The 22643-nt window shown below is 55.8% G+C and overlaps 1 protein-coding gene across 1 annotated transcript in view; it reads right to left on the bottom strand.

Moving 5' to 3' along the window:
- LOC139239522 (actin-related protein 2-like) overlaps window positions 1–20944 on the bottom strand; it is a 143522-nt gene extending 122578 nt beyond the window's left edge. Inside the window, exons 1-4 of the mRNA XM_070868328.1 lie at window positions 20760–20944; window positions 3059–3169; window positions 2252–2467; window positions 114–186 (exon numbers count right to left, since the gene is read on the bottom strand). Coding sequence (XP_070724429.1) covers window positions 114–186; window positions 2252–2467; window positions 3059–3169; window positions 20760–20807 — 448 coding nt within the window. The 5' untranslated portion in view covers window positions 20808–20944. The remainder of the gene's footprint in view (window positions 1–113; window positions 187–2251; window positions 2468–3058; window positions 3170–20759) is intronic.
- Window positions 20945–22643: the final 1699 nt, after the last annotated feature.

Here is a 22643-nt window from a genome sequence, read left to right as displayed (position 1 = left end):
GGAGAGCGAGAGAGAGAGAGAGAGGGGGGGATGGGAGAGATGGCGGGGGGGGCGGGAAAGAGAGGGGGTAGCACAGCCCCGGTGCGTGTGTGTGGGTAGGGAGGGGGGGTTACCTTGGGCGTACAGCGTCAGTACGGCCTGGATTGCGATGTAAAGCCCCTCAAACTGGTACATCTCAAACATCACCTGCACGGAACAGGAGGGGCAAATCAGTGTGGCAGCCCTTCGAAACATCACCTCATAGAGCCCCGATTACCCCCCTCATCCTCTCCCCCACCCCCTTCTAAACCTCATTCACTGACTGTATCTCTACTGATGTTAATCCAGCTCCCTCACACTGTCACTCAGTAACCCCTCTCCCCCAGCACCCTGTGTTACTGACTGTATCTGTACTGATGTTAATCCAGCTCCCTCACACTGTCACTCAGTAACCCCTCTCCCCCAGCACCCTGTGTTACTGACTGTATCTGTACTGATGTTAATCCAGCTCCCTCACACTGTCACTCAGTAACCCCTCTCCCCCAGTGCCCTGTGTTACTGACTGTATCTGTACTGATGTTAATCCAGCTCCCTCACACTGTCACTCAGTAACCCCTCTCCCCCCAGCGCCCCGTGTTACTGACCGTATCTCTACTGATGTTAATCCAGCTCCCTCACACTGTCACTCAGTAACCCCTCTCCCCCAGCACCCTGTGTTACTGACTGTATCTCTACTGATGTTAATCCAGCTCCCTCACACTGTCACTCAGTAACCCCTCTCCCCCAGCGCCCCGTGTTACTGACTGTATCTGTACTGATGTTAATCCAGCTCCCTCACACTGTCACTCAGTAACCCCTCTCCCCCAGCACCCTGTGTTACTGACTGTATCTGTACTGATGTTAATCCAGCTCCCTCACACTGTCACTCAGTAACCCCTCTCCCCAACGCCCCGTGTTACTGACCGTATCTCTACTGATGTTAATCCAGCTCCCTCACACTGTCACTCAGTAACCCCTCTCCCCCAGCACCCTGTGTTACTGACTATCTGTACTGATGTTAATCCAGCTCCCTCACACTGTCACTCAGTAACCCCTCTCCCCCAGCGCCCTGTGTTACTGACTGTATCTGTACTGATGTTAATCCAGCTCCCTCACACTGTCACTCAGTAACCCCTCTCCCCCAGCGCCCTGTGTTACTGACTGTATCTGTACTGATGTTAATCCAGCTCCCTCACACTGTCACTCAATAACCCCTCTCCCCCAGCACCCTGTGTTACTGACTCTATCTCTACTGATGTTAATCCAGCTCCCTCACACTGTCACTCAGTAACCCCTCTCCCCCAGCGCCCTGTGTTACTGACTGTATCTGTACTGATGTTAATCCAGCTCCATCACACTGTCACTCAGTAACCCCTCTCCCCCAGCACCCTGTGTTACTGACTCTATCTCTACTGATGTTAATCCAGCTCCCTCACACTGTCACTCAGTAACCCCTCTCCCCCAGCACCCTGTATCACTGACTGTATCTGTACTGATGTTAATCCAGCTCCCTCACACTGTCACTCAGTAACCCCTCTCCCCCAGCACCCTGTGTTACTGACTGTATCTGTACTGATGTTAATCCAGCTCCCTCACACTGTCACTCAGTAACCCCTCTCCCCCAGCAGCCTGTGTCACTGACTGTATCTGTACTGATGTTAATCCAGCTCCCTCACACTGTCACTCAGTAACCCCTCTCCCCCAGCACCCTGTGTTACTGACTGTATCTCTACTGATGTTAATCCAGCTCCCTCACACTGTCACTCAGTAACCCCTCTCCCCCAGCACCCTGTGTTACTGACTGTATCTGTGCTGATGTTAATCCAGCTACCCTCACACAGCCCAACAGTTTTGGCTCTGATGCCCCACATGGTTCAATAGCTCAGCTGTGATGCCTCACATGGTTCAATATCTCAGCTGTGCTGTCTCACACAGCTCAATAGCTCGATTGTGATGCCTCACGCAGCCCAATAGCTCGGCTTTGATGCCCCACATGGTCCAATTGCCTCAGCTGCGATGCCTCACATGGCCCAATAGCTCGACTGTGATGCCTCACATGGCCCAATAGCTCGACTGTGATGCCTCACTTGGCCCAATAGCTCGGCCGTGATGGCCCAATGGCCAGGCGACTGGAACACAGGAAGGCCTTTCGGCCGAGGTGCCCCGTGGACCACCTATTCACGTCGGGACCCGGCCCTCCCCCCACCCTCGGGGAGGCCCCCTTGGCCCTTACCTCGATCACCTTCTCCCGGTTCTTGATGGGGTTCATGGGGGGCTCGGTCAGCAGGATCTTGCAGTTGTGGGGGTCGATGCCGAGCTTCTCAGGCCCAAAGGTGTAGTCCCAAAGGTGCTTCATATCGTCCCAGTTCCGCACAATGCCATTCTCCATCGGGTAGTTCACCTCCAGCATCGAGCGCAGCTCACTGGCCTCATCACCCACCATCAGGTCCTGCCCAACACACACACATCATCCCGGGGCAGGTACAGGGGGTTAGATACAGAGTAAAGCTCCCTCTACACTGTCCCATCAAACACTCCCAGGGCAGGTACAGCACGGGGTTAGATACAGAGTAAAGCTCCCTCTACACTGTCCCATCAAACACTCCCAGGGCAGGTACAGCACGGGGTTAGATACAGAGTAAAGCTCCCTCTACACTGTCCCATCAAACACTCCCAGGGCAGGTACAGCACGGGGTTAGATACAGAGTAAAGCTCCCTCTACACTGTCCCATCAAACACTCCCAGGGCAGGTACAGGGGGTTAGATACAGAGTAAAGCTCCCTATACACTGTCCCATCAAACACTCCCAGGGCAGGTACAGGGGGTTAGATACAGAGTAAAGCTCCCTATACACTGTCCCATCACACACTCCCAGGGCAGGTACAGGGGGTTAGATACAGAGTAAAGCTCCCTCTACACTGTCCCATCAAACACTCCCAGGGCAGGTACAGGGGGTTAGATACAGAGTAAAGCTCCCTCTACACTGTCCCATCACACACTCCCAGGGCAGGTACACGGGGTTAGGTGGGGAATACAATACCTTGATCTCGATGTTTCCCACTTTGGTCGTGGATCGGATGATGGGACGTCCCACCAGGGCGGGAAAGATGTACTCGGGGAAGTTCGATCCGGCAAAGCCACACTTCACAAACTGCAGAGAGAGAGAGAGAGAGAGAGAAACATGTGAGGGAATCTCCGACAACATGTTGACAGGAGGAGGCCATTCAGCCCCTCGGAACCAATGCAAGCCCCCTCACAACGTCCTGGGGTCGGCAGCAGTCTGTGAGTCCCGGCGCCGGCCCGTGGAGTGTGGTCAGTGAGGGGAGACCCAGGGCAGTCCCAACGGCAATGGTCACCATGAGGCCCATCGTAGGCCAAGGACGGAGCCTGGGCCTTGCCTGCTCAGTGGGAGTGTGTGTCTGCCGGCAGTTACATCGAGAAAGACCCCATTTATATAGCGCCTTTCACGGTCACCGGACGTCCCAAACTACTTTACAGCCAATGAAGTACTATCGGAGTGCGCTCACTGTTGTAAAGTGGGAAACGCCAATTTGCGCACAGCAAGCTCCCACACACAGCGATGTGATAATGACCCAGATCATCTGTTTCAGTGATGTTGGTCGAGGGATAAATATTGGCCCCAGGACACAGGGAGAACTCCCCCTGCTCTTCTTCCAATAGTGGCCCCGGGATCTTTTACATCCACCCGAGAGGGCAGACGGGGCCTCGGTTTAATGTCTCATCTGAAAGACGGCCCCTCCGACAGTGCGGCACTCCCTCAGTACTGCCCCTCCGACAGTGCGGCGCTCCCTCAGTACTGCCCCTCCGACAGTGCGGCACTCCCTCAGTACTGCCCCTCCGACAGTGCGGCACTCCCTCAGTACTGCCACTCCGACAGTGCGGCGCTCCCTCAGTACTGCCCCTCCGACAGTGCGGCGCTCCCTCAGTATTGCCCCTCCGACAGTGCGGCGCTCCCTCAGTACTGCCCCTCCGACAGTGCGGCGCTCCCTCAGTATTGCCCCTCCGACAGTGCGGCGCTCCCTCAGTACTGCCCCTCCGACAGTGCGGGGCTCCCTCAGTACTGCACTGGGAGTGTCAGCCTCTGACGTTTGGCACGGGTGCTCCCACTGAGCGACAGAAGTTTGGAACTCTCTCCGCAAACAGCAATCAATGGAAAATCAATTGTTACATTTTAAATCGGAGACTGACAGCTTTTTATTCACCAAAGGCACCGAGGGATTGGGGGAAAAGGCGGGTGGATAGAGTTAGGTCACAGATCAGCCACTATCTCACTGAATGGTGTAACAGGCTTGAGGGGTTGAATGGCCTCCTCCTATTCCTAATGTAAAAGGCTCGAGGGGCTGAATGGCCTCCTCCTGTTCCTGTGTAACAGGCTCGAGGGGCTGAATGGCCTCCTCCTGTTCCTAATGTAACAGGCTTGAGGGGTTGAATGGCCTCCTCCTGTTCCTAATGTAACAGGCTCGAGGGGCTGAATGGGCCTCCTCCTGTTCCTAATGTAACAGGCTTGAGGGGTTGAATGGCCTCCTCCTGTTCCTAATGTAACAGGCTCGAGGGGCTGAATGGCCTCCTCTTGTTCCTAATGTAACAGGCTTGAGGGGTTGAATGGCCTCCTCCTGTTCCTAATGTAACAGGCTCGAGGGGCTGAATGGCCTCCTCCTGTTCCTAATGTAACAGGCTTGAGGGGTTGAATGGCCTCCTCCTGTTCCTAATGTAACAGGCTCGAGGGGCTGAATGGCCTCCTCCTGTTCCTGTGTAACAGGCTCGAGGGGCTGAATGGCCTCCACATGTTCCTGTGTAACAGGCTCGAGGGGCTGAACGGCCTCCTCCTGTTCCTAATGTAACAGGCTCGAGGGGCTGAATGCCCTCCTCCTGTTCCTAATGTAACAGGCTTGAGGAGTTGAATGGCCTCCTCCTGTTCCTAATGTAACAGGCTCGAGGGGCTGAATGGCCTCCTCCTGTTCCTAATGTAACAGGCTTGAGGGGTTGAATGGCCTCCTCCTGTTCCTAATGTAACAGGCTCGAGAGGCTGAATGGCCTCCTCCTGTTCCTGTGTAACAGGCTCGAGGGGCTGAATGGCCTCCTCCTGTTCCTGTGTAACAGGCTCGAGGGGCTGAATGGCCTCCACATGTTCCTGTGTAACAGGCTCGAGGGGCTGAACGGCCTCCTCCTGTTCCTAATGTAACAGGCTCGAGGGGCTGAATGCCCTCCTCCTGTTCCTAATGTAACAGGCTTGAGGAGTTGAATGGCCTCCTCCTGTTCCTAATGTAACAGGCTCGAGGGGCTGAATGGCCTCCTCCTGTTCCTAATGTAACAGGCTTGAGGGGTTGAATGGCCTCCTCCTGTTCCTAATGTAACAGGCTCGAGAGGCTGAATGGCCTCCTCCTGTTCCTGTGTAACAGGCTCGAGGGGCTGAATGGCCTCCTCCTGTTCCTGTGTAACAGGCTCGAGGGGCTGAATGGCCTCCACATGTTCCTGTGTAACAGGCTCGAGGGGCTGAACGGCCTCCTCCTGTTCCTAATGTAACAGGCTCGAGGGGCTGAATGGCCTCCTCCTGTTCCTGTGTAACAGGCTCGAGGGGCTGAATGGCCTCCACATGTTCCTGTGTAACAGGCTCGAGGGGCTGAACGGCCTCCTCCTGTTCCTAATGTAACAGGCTCGAGGGGCTGAATGGCCTCCTCCTGTTCCTAACATAACAGGCTCGAGGGGCTGAATGGCATCCTCCGGTTTCTAATGTAACAGGCACGAGGGGCTGAATGGCCTCCTCCTGTTCCTAATGCAACAGGCTCGAAGGGCTGAATGGCCTCCTCCTGTTCCTAATGTAACAGGCTCGAGGGGCTGAATGGCCTCCTCCTGTTCCTAATGCAACAGGCTCGAAGGGCTGAATGGCCTCCTCCTGTTCCTAATGTAACAGGCTCGAGGGGCTGAATGGCCTCCTCCTGTTCCTGTGTAACAGGCTCGAGGAGCTGAATGGCCTCCTCCTGTTCCTAATGTAACAGGCTCAAGGGGCTGAATGGCCTCCTCCTGTTCCTAATGTAACAGGCTCGAGGGGCTGAATGGCCACCTCCTGTTCCTAATGTAACAGGCTCGAGGAGCTGAATGGCCTTCTCCTGTTCCTAATGTAACAGGCTCGAGGAGCTGAATGGCCTCCTCCTGTTCCTAATGTAAAAGGCTCGAGGGGCTGAATGGCCTCCTCCTGTTCCTAATGTAACAGGCTCGAGTGGCTGAATGGCCTCCTCCTGTTCCTAATGTAACAGGCTTGAGGGGTTGAATGGCCTCCTCCTGTTCCTAATGTAACAGGCTCGAGGGGCTGAATGGCCTCCTCCTGTTCCTGTGTAACAGGCTCGAGGGGCTGAATGGCTGCCTCCTGTTCCTAATGTAAAAGGCTCGAGGGGCTGAATGGCCTTCTCCTGTTCCTGTGTAACAGGCTCGAGGGGCTGAATGGCCTCCTCCTGTTCCTAATGTAACAGGCTCGAGGGGCTGAATGGGCCTCCTCCTGTTCCTAATGTAACAGGCTTGAGGGGTTGAATGGCCTCCTCCTGTTCCTAATGTAACAGGCTTGAGGGGTTGAATGGCCTCCTCCTGTTCCTAATGTAACAGGCTCGAGGGGCTGAATGGCCTCCTCCTGTTCCTAATGTAACAGGCTTGAGGGGTTGAATGGCCTCCTCCTGTTCCTAATGTAACAGGCTCGAGAGGCTGAATGGCCTCCTCCTGTTCCTGTGTAACAGGCTCGAGGGGCTGAATGGCCTCCTCCTGTTCCTGTGTAACAGGCTCGAGGGGCTGAATGGCCTCCACATGTTCCTGTGTAACAGGCTCGAGGGGCTGAATGGCCTCCTCCTGTTCCTAATGTAACAGGCTCGAGGGGCTGAATGGCCTCCTCCTGTTCCTGTGTAACAGGCTCGAGGGGCTGAATGGCCTCCACATGTTCCTGTGTAACAGGCTCGAGGGGCTGAACGGCCTCCTCCTGTTCCTAATGTAACAGGCTCGAGGGGCTGAATGGCCTCCTCCGGTTTCTAATGTAACAGGCACGCGGGGCTGAATGGCCTCCTCCTGTTCCTAATGCAACAGGCTCGCGGGGCTGAATGGCCTCCTCCTGTTCCTAATGCAACAGGCTCGAAGGGCTGAATGGCCTCCTCCTGTTCCTGTGTAACAGGCTCGAGGGGCTGAATGGCCTCCACATGTTCCTGTGTAACAGGCTCGAGGGGCTGAACGGCCTCCTCCTGTTCCTAACATAACAGGCTCGAGGGGCTGAATGGCATCCTCCGGTTTCTAATGTAACAGGCACGCGGGGCTGAATGGCCTCCTCCTGTTCCTAATGCAACAGGCTCGCGGGGCTGAATGGCCTCCTCCTGTTCCTAATGCAACAGGCTCGAAGGGCTGAATGGCCTCCTCCTGTTCCTGTGTAACAGGCTCGAGGGGCTGAATGGCCTCCACATGTTCCTGTGTAACAGGCTCGAGGGGCTGAACGGCCTCCTCCTGTTCCTAATGTAACAGGCTCGAGGGGCTGAATGGCCTCCTCCTGTTCCTAATGTAACAGGCTCGAGGGGCTGAATGGCCTCCTCCTGTTCCTAATGCAACAGGCTCGAAGGGCTGAATGGCCTCCTCCTGTTCCTAATGTAACAGGCTCGAGGAGCTGAATGGCCTCCTCCTGTTCCTGTGTAACAGGCTCGAGGGGCTGAATGGCCTCCTCCTGTTCCTGTGTAACAGGCTCGCGGAGCTGAATGGCCTCCTCCTGTTCCTGTGTAACAGGCTCGACGGGCTGAATGGCCTCCTCCTGTTCCTCATGTAACAGGCTCGAGGGGCTGAATGGCCTCCTCCTGTTCCTAAGGTAACAGGCTCGTGGGGCTGAATGGCCTCCTCCAGTTTCTAATGTAACAGGCTCGAGGGGCTGAATGGCCTCCTCCTATTCCTAATGTAACAGGCTCGAGGGGCTGAATGGCTGCCTCCTGTTCCTAATGTAACAGACTCGAGGGGCTGAATGGCCTCCTCCTGTTCCTAATGTAACAGGCTCGAGGGGCTGAATGGCCTCCTTCTGTTCCTGTGTAACAGGCTCGAGGGGCTGAATGGCCTCCCTCCTGTTCCTAATGTAACAGGCTCGAGGAGCTGAATGGCCTCCTCCTGTTCCTAATGTAACAGGCTCGAGGGGCTGAATGGCCTCCTCCTGTTCCTAATGTAACAGGCTCGAGGGGCTGAATGGCCTCCTCCTGTTCCTAATGTAACAGGCTCGAGGGACTGAATGGCCTCCTCCTGTTCCTAATGTAACAGGCTCGAGGGGCTGAATGGCCTCCTCCTGTTCCTAATGCAACAGGCTCGAAGGGCTGAATGGCCTCCTCCTGTTCCTAATGTAACAGGCTCGAGGGGCTGAATGGCCTCCTCCTGTTCCTAATGTAACAGGCTCGAGGGACTGAATGGCCTCCTCCTGTTCCTAATGTAACAGGCTCGAGGGGCTGAATGGCCACCTCCTGTTCCTGTGTAACAGGCTCGAGGGGCTGAATGGCCACCTCCTGTTCCTAATGTAACAGGCTCGAGGGGCTGAATGGCCTCCTCCTGTTCCTAATGTAACAGGCTCGAGGGACTGAATGGCCTCCTCCTGTTCCTAATGTAACAGGCTCGAGGGGCTGAATGGCCACCTCCTGTTCCTGTGTAACAGGCTCGAGGGGCTGAATGGCCTCCTCCTGTTCCTAATGTAACAGGCTCGAGGGGCTGAATGGCCACCTCCTGTTCCTGTGTAACAGGCTCGAGGGGCTGAATGGCCTCCTCCTGTTCCTAATGTAACAGGCTCGAGGGGCTGAATGGCCTCCTCCTGTTCCTAATGTAACAGGCTCGAGGGGCTGAATGGCCTCCTCCTGTTCCTGTGTAACAGGCTCGAGGGGCTGAATGGCTGCCTCCTGTTCCTAATGTAACAGGCTCGAGGGGCTGAATGGCCTCCTCCTGTTCCTAATGTAACAGGCTCGAGGGGCTGAATGGCCTCCTCCTGTTCCTGTGTAACAGGCTCGAGGGGCTGAATGGCCTCCTCCTGTTCCTAATGTAACAGGCGCGAGGGGCTGAATGGCCTCCTCCTTTTCCTAATGTAACAGGCTCGAGGGACTGAATGGCCTCCTCCTGTTCCTAATGTAACAGGCTCGAGGGGCTGAATGGCCTCCTCCCGTTCCTAATGTAACAGGCTCGAGGGACTGAATGGCCTCCTCCTGTTCCTAATGTAACAGGCTCGAGGGGCTGAATGGCCACCTCCTGTTCCTGTGTAACAGGCTCGAGGGGCTGAATGGCCTCCTCCTGTTCCTAACATAACAGGCTCGAGGGGCTGAATGGCATCCTCCGGTTTCTAATGTAACAGGCTCGAAGGGCTGAATGGCCTCCTCCTGTTCCTAATGTAACAGGCTCGCGGGGCTGAATGGCCTCCTCCTGTTCCTAATGCAACAGGCTCGAAGGGCTGAATGGCCTCCTCCTGTTCCTAATGTAACAGGCTCGAGGAGCTGAATGGCCTCCTCCTGTTCCTGTGTAACAGGCTCGAGGGGCTGAATGGCCTCCTCCTGTTCCTAATGTAACAGACTCGAGGGGCTGAATGGGCCTCCTCCTGTTCCTAATTTAACAGGCTTGAGGGGTTGAATGGCCTCCTCCTGTTCCTAATGTAACAGGCTTGAGGGGTTGAATGGCCTCCTCCTGTTCCTAATATAACAGGCTCGAGGGGTTGAATGGCCTCCTCCTGTTCCTAATGTAACAGGCTCGAGGGGCTGAATGGCCTCCACATGTTCCTGTGTAACAGGCTCGAGGGGCTGAACGGCCTCCTCCTGTTCCTAATGTAACAGGCTCGAGGAGCTGAATGGCCTCCACATGTTCCTGTGTAACAGGCACGAGGGGCTGAACGGCCTCCTCCTGTTCCTAATGTAACAGGCTCGAGGGGCTGAATGGCCTCCTCCTGTTCCTGTGTAACAGGCTCGAGGGGCTGAATGGCCTCCACATGTTCCTGTGTAACAGGCTCGAGGGGCTGAACGGCCTCCTCCTGTTCCTAATGTAACAGGCTCGAGGGGCTGAATGGCCTCCTCCTGTTCCTAACATAACAGGCTCGAGGGGCTGAATGGCATCCTCCGGTTTCTAATCTAACAGGCTCGAGGAGCTGAATGGCCTCCTCCTGTTCCTAATGTAACAGGCTCGAGGGGCTGAATGGCCTCCTCCTGTTCCTAATGCAACAGGCTCGAAGGGCTGAATGGCCTCCTCCTGTTCCTAATGTAACAGGCTCGAGGAGCTGAATGGCCTCCTCCTGTTCCTGTGTAACAGGCTCGAGGGGCTGAATGGCCTCCTCCTGTTCCTGTGTAACAGGCTCGAGGAGCTGAATGGCCTCCTCCTGTTCCTGTGTAACAGGCTCGAGGGGCTGAATGGCCTCCTCCTGTTCCTCATGTAACAGGCTCGAGGGGCTGAATGGCCTCCTCCTGTTCCTAAGGTAACAGGCTCGTGGGGCTGAATGGCCTCCTCCAGTTTCTAATGTAACAGGCTCGAGGGGCTGAATGGCCTCCTCCTATTCCTAATGTAACAGGCTCGAGGGGCTGAATGGCTGCCTCCTGTTCCTAATGTAACAGACTCGAGGGGCTGAATGGCCTCCTCCTGTTCCTAATGTAACAGGCTCGAGGGGCTGAATGGCCTCCTTCTGTTCCTGTGTAACAGGCTCGAGGGGCTGAATGGCCTCCCTCCTGTTCCTAATGTAACAGGCTCGAGGAGCTGAATGGCCTCCTCCTGTTCCTAATGTAACAGGCTCGAGGGGCTGAATGGCCTCCTCCTGTTCCTAATGTAACAGGCTCGAGGGGCTGAATGGCCTCCTCCTGTTCCTCATGTAACAGGCTCGAGGGACTGAATGGCCTCCTCCTGTTCCTAATGTAACAGGCTCGAGGGGCTGAATGGCCTCCTCCTGTTCCTAATGCAACAGGCTCGAAGGGCTGAATGGCCTCCTCCTGTTCCTAATGTAACAGGCTCGAGGGGCTGAATGGCCTCCTCCTGTTCCTAATGTAACAGGCTCGAGGGACTGAATGGCCTCCTCCTGTTCCTAATGTAACAGGCTCGAGGGGCTGAATGGCCACCTCCTGTTCCTGTGTAACAGGCTCGAGGGGCTGAATGGCCACCTCCTGTTCCTAATGTAACAGGCTCGAGGGACTGAATGGCCTCCTCCTGTTCCTAATGTAACAGGCTCGAGGGGCTGAATGGCCACCTCCTGTTCCTGTGTAACAGGCTCGAGGGGCTGAATGGCCTCCTCCTGTTCCTAATGTAACAGGCTCGAGGGGCTGAATGGCCACCTCCTGTTCCTGTGTAACAGGCTCGAGGGGCTGAATGGCCACCTCCTGTTCCTGTGTAACAGGCTCGAGGGGCTGAATGGCCTCCTCCTGTTCCTAATGTAACAGGCTCGAGGGGCTGAATGGCCTCCTCCTGTTCCTAATGTAAAAGGCTCGAGGGGCTGAATGGCCTCCTCCTGTTCCTAATGTAACAGGCTCGAGGGGCTGAATGGCCTCCTCCTGTTCCTAATGTAACAGGCTCGAGGGACTGACTGGCCTCCTCCTGTTTCTAATGTAACAGGCTCGAGGGGCTGAATGGGCCTCCTCCTGCTCCTAATGTAACAGGCTCGAGGGGCTGAATGGCCTCCTCCTGTTCCTAATGTAACAGGCTCGAGGGGCTGAATGGCCTCCTCCTGTTCCTGTGTAACAGGCTCGAGGGGCTAAATGGCTGCCTCCTGTTTCTAATGTAACAGGCTCGAGGGGCTGAATGGCCTCCTCCTGTTCCTAATGTAACAGGCTCGAGGGGCTGAATGGCCTCCTCCTGTTCCTGTGTAACAGGCTCGTGGGGCTGAATGGCCTCCTCCTGTTCCTAATGTAACAGGCTCGAGGGGCTGAATGGCCTCCTCCTTTTCCTAATGTAACAGGCTCGAGGGACTGAATGGCCTCCTCCTGTTCCTAATGTAACAGGCTCGAGGGGCTGAATGGCCTCCTCCCGTTCCTAATGTAACAGGCTCGAGGGACTGAATGGCCTCCTCCTGTTCCTAATGTAACAGGCTCGAGGGGCTGAATGGCCACCTCCTGTTCCTGTGTAACAGGCTCGAGGGGCTGAATGGCCTCCTCCTGTTCCTAATGTAACAGGCTCGAGGGACTGAATGGCCTCCTCCTGTTCCTAATGTAACAGGCTCGAGGGGCTGAATGGCCTCCTCCTGTTCCTGTGTCTTTGGGCCGAAGATTTAAAACAGCGAACAACAACAAAGGGGACACAATCCACGTGAGAGGGAAGGTATCTGGGACGGGATGGGTTCACGCAGCCCGCGTTGAGTGGGGCGGGGAGGGGAGGGATGGAGTTGAGCTTCTCCAACCCTCCCCACTCAGGAATGTGTGGCTGGGAGCAATGTAGGCCGAGGTTGGGCCCAGACTTGTCAACATTCCAGACTCAGACACCACAACCAGCGTCTCTCCCAGCCTCGGTCCAACGACAAGTCACAATCCTCGCTCGCAACAGGCAACCTCGTCTCTCACTCCCCCTCCCACTGCCCCCCCCGCACCTCACTCTGGCCTTGTGGATTCAAAGCCCCCACACCACAGACTCGAGCCCCATAATCTAGGCCCAACACTCCCCCAGTGCCAGTACTGAGGGAGCGCCGTACTGTCGGAGGGGCGGTACTGAGGGAGCGCCGCACTGTCGGAGGTGCGGTACTGAGGGAGCGCCGCACTGTCGGAGGGGCAGTACTGAGGGAGCGCCGTACTGTCGGAGGGGCAGTACTGAGGGAGCCCTGCACTGTCGGAGGGGCAGTACTGAGGGAGCGCCGCACTGTCGGAGGGGCAGTACTGAGGGAGCGCCGCACTGTCGGAGGTTCAGTACTGAGGGAGCGCCGCACTGTCGGAGGGGCAGTACTGAGGGAGCGCCGCACTGTCGGAGGGGCAGTGCTGAGGGAACGCCACACTGTCGGAGGGGCAGTACTGATGGAGCACCGCACTGTTGGAGGGGCAGTGCTGAGAGAGCGCCGCACTGTCGGAGGGGCAGTACTGAGGGAGGGCCGCACTGTCGGAGGGGCAGTGCTGAGAGAGCACCGCACTGTCGGAGGGGCAGTACTGAGGGAGTGCCGCACTGTCGGAGGGGCCGTCTCTCGGATGAGACGTTAAACCGAGGCCCCGTCTGCCCTCTCGGGTGGATGTAAAAGATCCCGGGGCCACTATTGGAAGAAGAGCAGGGGGAGTTCTCCCCGGTGTCCTGGGGCCAATATTTATCCCTCGACCAACATCACTAAAACAGATGATCTGGGTCATTATCACATCGCTGTGTGTGGGAGCTTGCTGTGCGCAAATTGGCGTTTCCCACATTACAACAGTGAGCGCACTCCGATAGTACTTCATTGGCTGTGAGGCGCTGTGGGACGTCTGTTGGTGATAGGCGCTATATAAATGGGAAACTGTGCTTCTATCTTTAAGCAGACAGAATATTGCACCAATTGCTGAGAAGCAGCACTTCCCTTTAAAAACAAGAGCTTGTGTTGAAACGTGCGAGAGTGCAATGCCTCGGGCCAGGTACGGCAAGTGTGCAAACAGTCCCCGAACTCACACTCGGCACAACAAGGTCACCTTCCACCCAGCTCCTGGTCAGAACCGTGCGCGTAAACAATGTCCACCCGAGGGGCCAGTACAGCACGGGGTTAGATACAGAGTAAAGCTCCCTCTACACTGTCCCATCAAACACTCCCAGGGCAGGTACAGGGGGTTAGATACAGAGTAAAGCTCCCTCTACACTGTCCCATCAAACACTCCCAGGGCAGGTACAGGGGGTTAGATACAGAGTAAAGCTCCCTCTACACTGTCCCATTAAACACTCCCAGGGCAGAGGTACAGGGGGTTAGATACAGAGTAAAGCACCCTCTACACTGTCCCATCAAATACTCCCAGGGCAGGTACAGGGGGTTTGATACAGAGTAAAGCTCCCTCTACACTGTCCCATCAAACACTCCCAGGGCAGGTACAGCACGGGTTTAGATACAGAGTAAAGCTCCCTCTACACTGTCCCATCAAACACTCCCAGGGCAGGTACAGCACGGGGTGAGATACAGAGTAAAGCTCCCTCTACACTGTCCCATCAAACACTCCCAGGGCAGGTACAGCACGGGTTTAGATACAGAGTAAAGCTCCCTCTACACTGTCCCATCAAACACTCCCAGGGCAGGTACAGGGGGTTAGATACAGAGTAAAGCTCCCTCTACACTGTCCCATCAAACACTCCCAGGGCAGGTACAGGGGGTTAGATACAGAGTAAAGCTCCCTCTGCACTGTCCCATCAAACACTCCCAGGGCAGGTACAGCACGGGGTGAGATACAGAGTAACGGTCAGACCCTCAGGAGTGACCCTTGACCTCTCGATAAACCGTTCAGTGCCCAGTTCGCAATCCCTTAGCTTCCCCATTTTGGATTGAGGAAGGTGGCTAAACCACCCCGAGGCAACAGATACGTCAGTTATGCACAGTTCCTCACCCCCTTCTCAGAAACTGCACATTGCCGAGTTCCGTTACACTCAGGAACTACTTGCCTGCACAGAGAGCTGACACGAGAGGCCATTGGGCCCATGGAGCCCGTGCTGTGCCGGCTCTGGGACAGACCGACCCAATAAGTCTCACTCCCCCCCCCCCCACCCATTGCTAGCTCGAACTCAGGGTCGATGCAGAGAGGCTGTTTCCCCTCGTGGGGGAGACTAGAACTAGGGGGCATAGTCTGAGAATAAGGGGCCGCCCATTTAAAACTGAGATGAGGAGGAATTTCTTCTCTCAGAGGGTTGTAAATCTGTGGAATTCGCTGCCCCAGAGAGCTGTGGAGGCCGGGACATTGAATATATTTAAGGTGGAGATAGACAGATTTTTGAGCGATAAGGGAGTGAAGGGTTATGGGGAGCGGGCAGGGAAGTGGAGCTGGGTCCATGATCGGATCAGCCATGATCGTATTAAATGGCGGAGCAGGCTCGAGGGGCCGAATGGCCGACTCCTGCTCCTATTTCTTATGTTCTTATGTAACTCACATTTCTCCACTGCCATTCACCATCTCGGGACGTCCCAAAGCGCCTCACAGCCAATAAAATACTTTTGGAGTGTGGTCACTGTTGTAATGTGGGAATCGCGGCAGCCAATTTGCGCACAGCAAGCTCCCACACACAGTAATGCTCCCTGTCCGGCAACGCCTCGGTTTTAAAATTCTCCATCCTTGTGTTCAAATCCCTCCTCGCCCCTCCCTCCCTATCTCTGTAACCCCCTCCAGCCCCTACACCCCTCCCTATCCCTGTAACCTCCTCTAGCCCCTACACCCCTCCCTATCTCTGTAACCTCCTCCAGCCCCTACACCCCTCCCTATCTCTGTAACCCCCTCGCCCCCCCTTCCCTATCTCTGTAACCCCCTCCAGCCCCTACACCCCTCCCTATCTCTGTAACCCCCTCGCCCCCCCCTTCCCTATCTCTGTAACCCCCTCCAGCCCCTACACCCCTCCCTATCTCTGTAACCCCCTCCAGCCCCTACACCCCTCCCTATCTCTGTAACCTCCTCCAGCCCCTACCCCCTCCCTATCTCTGTAACCTCCTCCAGCCCCTACACCCCTTCCTATCTCTGTAACCCCCTCCAGCCCCTACACCCCTCCCTATCTCTGTAACCCCCTCCAGCCCCTACACCCCTTCCCTATCTCTGTAACCTCCTCCAGCCCCTACACCCCTTCCTATCTCTGTAACCCCCTCCAGACCCTACACCCCTCCCTATCTCTGTAACTCCCACCAGCCCCTACACCCCTCCCTATCTCTGTAACCTCCTCCACCCCTACACCCCTTCCTATCTCTGTAACCCCCTCCAGACCCTACACCCCTCCCTATCTCTGTAACCTCCTCCAGCCCCTACACCCCTTCCTATCTCTGTAACCCCCTCCAGACCCTACACCCCTCCCTATCTCTGTAACCCCCTCCAGACCCTACACCCCTCCCTATCTCTGTAACTCCCACCAGCCCCTACACCCCTCCCTATCTCTGTAACCTCCTCCAGCCCCTACACCCCTCCCCATCTCTGTAACCTCCTCCAGCCCCTACACCCCTCCCTATATCTGTAACTTCCTCCAGCCCCTACACCCCTCCCTATCTCTGTAACCTCCTACAGCCCCTACACCCCTCCCTATCTCTGTAACCTCTTCCAGCCCCTACACCCCTCCCTATCTCTGTAACCCCCTCCAGACCCTACACCCCTCCTTATCTCTGTAACCTCCTCCAGCCCCTACACCCCTTCCTATCTCTGTAACCCCCTCCACCCCTGCACCCCTCCCTATCTCTGTAACCCCCTCCAGCCCCTACACCCCTCCCTATCTCTGTAACCTCCTCCAGCCCCTACGCCCCTCCCTATCTCTGTAACCCCCTCCAGCCCCTACACCCCGCCCTATCTCTGTAACCCCCTCCAGCCCCTACACCCCTCCCTATCTCTGTAACCCCCTCCAGCCCCTACACCCCTCCCAATCTCTGTAACCTCCTCCAGCCCCGACACCCCTCCCTATCTCTGTAACCTCCTCCAACCCCTACACCCCTCCCTATCTCTGTAACTTCCTCCAGCCCCTACACCCCTCCCTATCTCTGTAACCTCCTCCAGCCCCTACACCCCTCCCTATCTCTGTAACTTCCTCCAGCCCCTACACCCCTCCCTATCTCTGTAACTCCCTCCAGCCCCTACACCCCTCCCTATCTCTGTAACTCCCACCAGCCCCTACACCCCTCCCTATCTCTGTAACGCCCACCATCCCCTACACCCCTCCCTATCTCTGTAACTCCCACCAGCCCCTACACCCCTCCCTATCTCTGTAACCCCCTACACCCCTCCCTATCTCTGTAACTCCCACCAGCCCCTACACCCCTCCCTATCTTTGTAACTCCCACCAGCCCCTACACCCCTCCCTATCTCTGTAACTCCCACCAGCCCCTACACCCTTCCCTATCTCTGTAACCCCCTCCAGACCCTACACCCCTCCCTATCTCTGTAACTCCCACCAGCCCCTATACCCCTCCCTATCTCTGTAACCCCCTACACCCCTCCCTATCTCTGTAACCCCCTCCAGCCCCTACACCCCTCCCTATCTCTGTAACCCCCTCCAGCCCCTACACCCCTCCCTATCTCTGTAACTTCCTCCAGCCCCTACACCCCTCCCTATCTCTGTAACTCCCTCCAGCCCCTACACCCCTCCCTATCTCTGTAACTCCCTCCAGCCCCTACACCCCTCCCTATCTCTGTAACCTCCTCCAGCCCCTACACCCCTCCCTATCTCTGTAACCCCCTCCAGACCCTACACCCCTCCCTATCTCTGTAACTTCCTCCAGCCCCTACACCCCTCCCTATCTCTGTAACCACCTCCAGGCCCTACACCCCTCCCTATCTCTATAACCTCCTCCAGACCCTACACCCCTCCCTATCTCTGTAACTCCCTCCAGCCCCTACACCCCTCCCCATCTCTAACTTCCTCCAGTCCCCTACATCCCTCCCAATCTCTGTAACCTCCTCCAGCCCCTACACCCCTCCCTATCTCTGTAACCCCCTCCGGCCCCTACACCCCTCCGAGATCTCTGCACTCCTCCAATTCTGCCCTCTTGCCCATCCCCCGATTCCCATCTCTCCACCATCGGTGGCCGTGCCTTCAGCTGCCTGGGCCCCAAGCTCCGGAACTCCCTCCCTAAACCTCTCCGCCTCTCTCTCCTCCTTTAAGACGCTCCGTAAAACCGACCTCTCTGACCCAGCTTTTGGTCGCCTGTCCCAATATCTCCCTGTGTGGCTCGGGGTCAGAGTGTCTCTGATTTACGCCCCTGTGAAGCACCCCGGGAATGTTTCACTACGTTGAAGGCGCTATATAAATGCAGGATGTGGTGGTTCAGTGAATTCGAGGCATTTAGCATTCTGTTTCCCAGAGAGAAGGTTTAACCGTAGAGCGGACATCTCAGGGATGGGGAGACTCAGGAGGATCAGGAGATTGAGGTCCCAGATTAGGGGGTGATGGGTGAGCGGGACTCGGTGCGAGTTAGGATATGGGACAGCTGAGTTTCGGATGAGTCGAACACTGTGTAACTCCAGTTCAAACCCAAACCCTCTCCCAAAATCCGCTGACTCTCACTGGAGTATCCACCCTCCAGTATCTTCTCATGCACACAGGAACAGGAGGAGGCCATTCAGCCCCTCGAGCCTGTTACATTAGGAATAGGAGGAGGCCATTCAGCCCCTCGAGCCTGTTACATTAGGAACAGGAGGAGGCCATTCAGCCCCTCGAGTCTGTTACATTAGGAACAGGAGGAGGCCGTTCAGCCCCTCGAGCCTGTTACATTAGGAACAGGAGGAGGCCATTCAGCCCCTCGAGCCTGTTGCATTAGGAACAGGAGGAAGGCCATTCAGCCCCTTGAGCCTGTTACATTAGGAACAGGAGGAGGCCATTCAGCCCCTCGAGCCTGTTACATTAGGAACAGGAGGAGGCCGTTCAGCCCCTCGAGCCTGTTACATTAGGAACAGGAGGCCATTCAGCCCCTCGAGCCTGTTACATTAGGAACAGGAGGCCATTCAGCCCCTCGAGCCTGTTACATTAGGAACAGGAGGAGGCCGTTCAGCCCCTCGAGCCTGTTACATTAGGAACAGGAGGCCATTCAGCCCCTCGAGCCTGTTACATTAGGAACAGGAGGAGGCCATTCAGCCCCTCGAGCCTGTTGCATTAGGAACAGGAGGAAGGCCATTCAGCCCCTTGAGCCTGTTACATTAGGAACAGGAGGAGGCCATTCAGCCCCTCGAGCCTGTTACATTAGGAACAGGAGGAGGCCGTTCAGCCCCTCGAGCCTGTTACATTAGGAACAGGAGGCCATTCAGCCCCTCGAGCCTGTTACATTAGGAACAGGAGGCCATTCAGCCCCTCGAGCCTGTTACATTAGGAACAGGAGGAGGCCGTTCAGCCCCTCGAGCCTGTTACATTAGGAACAGGAGGAGGCTGTTCAGCCCCTCGAGCCTGTTACATTAGGAACAGGAGGAGGCCGTTCAGCCCCTCGAGCCTGTTACATTAGGAACAGGAGGAGGCCGTTCAGCCCCTCGAGCCTGTTACATTAGGAACAGGAGGAGGCCGTTCAGCCCCTCGAGCCTGTTACATTAGGAACAGGAGGAGGCCGTTCAGCCCCTCGGGCCTGTTACATTAGGAACAGGAGGAGGCCGTTCAGCCCCTCGAGCCTGTTACATTAGGAACAGGAGGCCGTTCAGCCCCTCGAGCCTGTTACATTAGGAACAGGAGGAGGCCATTCAGCCCCTCGAGCCTGTTACATTAGGAACAGGAGGCCGTTCAGCCCCTCGAGCCTGTTACATTAGGAACAGGAGGCCATTCAGCCCCTCGAGCCTGCTCCGCCATTCAATCAGATCGCAGCTGATCTGTATTTAACTACATCCACCTGGCTGCGTGCCACTTCACTCGATAGCTATCGCAGCCTTGAAATTGTCAATTGGCCCCCTGCCACGCCCAACTTCTTGGGGGAAGAGGCAGTGTGGCAATGGATATTTGACTGTGGAGTGCATCACAGCCAACACATATGCGAGGGCAGAGAGAGGGGGGGTCACTATATAATCAGGTGCTTAACCCCCTGGCTGATTCTTATCCCCCCCCTCCCTCGTCAGTTGGGACTGAGTTGCCAATCCCAGAGTTTGATGGACTGCAGTGGGATTCAGTTCCCTGGAATATTGTCAGGGGCGAGGGGTTATGGGGCGTGGCAAAATCACCCAGCCACCCACCCCCCCCTCCCTGATCATCGCCCAGTGGCTCTATCCCCGGATGCCCTCCCTTGTGGGAAAGTATGGGGGGTGATGCACAACATGGCCAAATATCCCCCCCAACCTCTCCATGCTGGCTCTCGCGTTGAAGAGTGAGGTAAGTATCTTCACCCCTCCCTCCCTCCCTCCCTCCCTCACCCACCCACCTGAACGAAGACAGTGCAATATGAGGAATAAAATGCCCTCTCTCTCTCTCTCTCTCTCACACACACAGATACTGAATCCATTCACAGATTTTCTCCCCTTGGGAAACATTCCATCGCTCCAACTCGCTCCCTGAAACTCCCCTGCAACAGTTGGAAACTGAATGAAATTGACTTGCTATAAATTCTGCTGAAGGAGAGTGAATTTCATCTCTTGCCGCCCCCCCCCCCCAACACACACACACACACAAACACCACACAGAGACATAGACACACAGACAGACATAGACAGAGAGAGAGAGAGACACACACACAGACACACACAAAGACAGAGAGAGAGAGAGACACACACACAGACACACACAAAGACAGACAGAGAGAGAGACACACACAGAGACATAGAGAGAGAGAGCGAGAGAGAGAGAGACACACACACACACAGACAGACACAGACAGAGACAGGGACACACACACAGACAGAGACACACAGATCATCTCTCCCAAAATCCTGTTGCCAAAGCACTGGACGCATTCAATATATCTCTCTGCGCGGACTTCCACCCCATTCAATCGCGCACAGAGAATAAAAGTATTTCTTTCTGTTGCAACACAGGTTTTGCAAACCAAAATGTTGCAAAGGAATTCACAAGAAGCATCTTTCTCTCTGTCTCCAGTGTGACCCATTCTCTCGCAGGTCTTTGCTCACACAAGATCAGGGCTATTTATTTATTTTCTCTCTCTCTCTCTCCACACCCAGCCCTGCTTCCTGATGCATCGGTTCTCTTACCCCAGTCCCATTGTCACACACGATCACCTTTGTCCCTCGACTGTCCATGTTTTGCAAACCTTTCCAGGTTAGGGTTTTTGTGAAAGAATAGCTATTTAGTTTTCCTGCTGCTACTGAAACCCTTTCCCCCTTCTTTTTTTTTCCTCTCTCTTGCTCAAGGTCCGGATATGATTGCAAACTGCTTAAAAATTCACAGCGACACGTAACATCCTGACCCAATCCGCAACTTCCTCATTTTAATTTGCAGAGAGAGGGGAGGACAAAAGGCAGGCGGGCGGGCGCCGCAACCATAAACATAAAATAATTCATCAAAGCCGGGGAAAGAAAAACAACTGGGATCTCGGATAAACATCGACCGCGAGTGCGAGCAGGAGGCAACGTTTTATTTTTAAACAATTTCCTTCATTCCCATCACCAGCCCCCCACCCCCCACTGGCTTTGGGGGTCCCACGGGCACCGGCCACCCTCCAGAATCTCACCCCACCCCCTCCCCAAAAGAAGCCATTCTCCATCTGCGAGCCTGGACAGTGAGCTATTCGGCCAAGGGAGGCGTTGCAGATTCTGTCACAGAAAGGGTTACAGCACGGCAGGGGGCCATTCGGCCCCTCGAGCCCGAACCGACTCTCAGCCAGTCCCACTCCCCCGCTCGTTCCCCATATCCCTGAAAATGTTTTACCCTTCAGATACTTATCCAACTCCATTTTGAAAGCCGCGATTGAGTCTGTCTCCCCCACCCTCTCAGGCAGTGCATTCCAGATCCTAACCACTCGCTGCGTAAAAACCCTTTCCCTCGAGTCGCCTTTGGTTCTTCTGCCAATCGCCTTCAATCTGTGTCCCTCTGGTTCTCCACCCTTCCACCAATGGGAACAGTCTCTCTCTCTCTACTCTGACCAGAACCCCCCCCACCGTGATTGTGAACACCTCGATCAAATCTCCCCCTTAACCTTCTCTGCTCCAAGGAGAACAACCCCGGCTTCTCCAGTCTCCCCACGTCACTGAAGTCCCTCATCCCCCCGGGACCGTTCTGGTCACTCTCCCCCCGCACCCTCTCCAGGCCTCGACATCCTCCCGAAAGTGCGGTCCTCCCAGGGGACTCGTCCAGGTCAACATCCCCAGTACTGAAGCACTGACCACACTCGATCAGCTATGGGCAGGGGGCCACAGAGTTTGCATGCCAGATATGAGACTCCCGAGGCAAGTGCTTTAAGCGGAGCTCCTTCGCGGTAAACGAGCCAAAGGTGGGCAGAGGAAACGTTATAGGGACCACCCTCAAAGCCTCCTTGGTAGAGTGTGACACCCACCACCAGCTGGGAAACCCTGGCCAAAGACCGCCCTAAGTGGAGGAAGTGCATCCGGGAGGGCGCTGAGCACCTCGAGTCTCGTCGCCGAGAGCGTGCAGAGACCAAGCGCAGGCAGCGGAAGGAGCGTGTGGCAAACCAGTCCCACCCTCCCCTTCCCTCAACCACTGTCTGTCCCACCTGTGACAGGGACTGTGGCTCCCGTATTGGACTGTTCAGCCACCTAAGGACTCGTGTTAAGAGTGGAAGCAAGTCTTCCTCGATTCCGAGGGACTGCCTGTGATGACGATGAGAGTGCGGTACCCAGAATTGGACCCAATTCTGCAGTTGGGATCGAACCAGTGCTTTATACAGGTTCATCATAATTCCCACACTTGAACTCGATGCTTCTATTTATGAAGCCCAGGATCCCACAAGCCTTTCGCAACCTGCCCAGCCACCTTCACTGTCCAGCGAGGCAGGGTCTCCGGGCAGCAATCAGGGACAGGGACCCTGGCTGATTTCCCTGCGAGGTTGAATCCTCTCTGCCTCCGGTTGTTTTCTGAGAACATGAGAATTAGGAGCAGGAATCAGCCATTCGGCCCCT

This window comes from Pristiophorus japonicus, chromosome 27, assembly GCF_044704955.1.
Source record: "Pristiophorus japonicus isolate sPriJap1 chromosome 27, sPriJap1.hap1, whole genome shotgun sequence".
NCBI lineage: Eukaryota > Metazoa > Chordata > Chondrichthyes > Pristiophoridae > Pristiophorus > Pristiophorus japonicus.
This window is presented reverse-complemented; position numbering and strand designations above follow the sequence as displayed.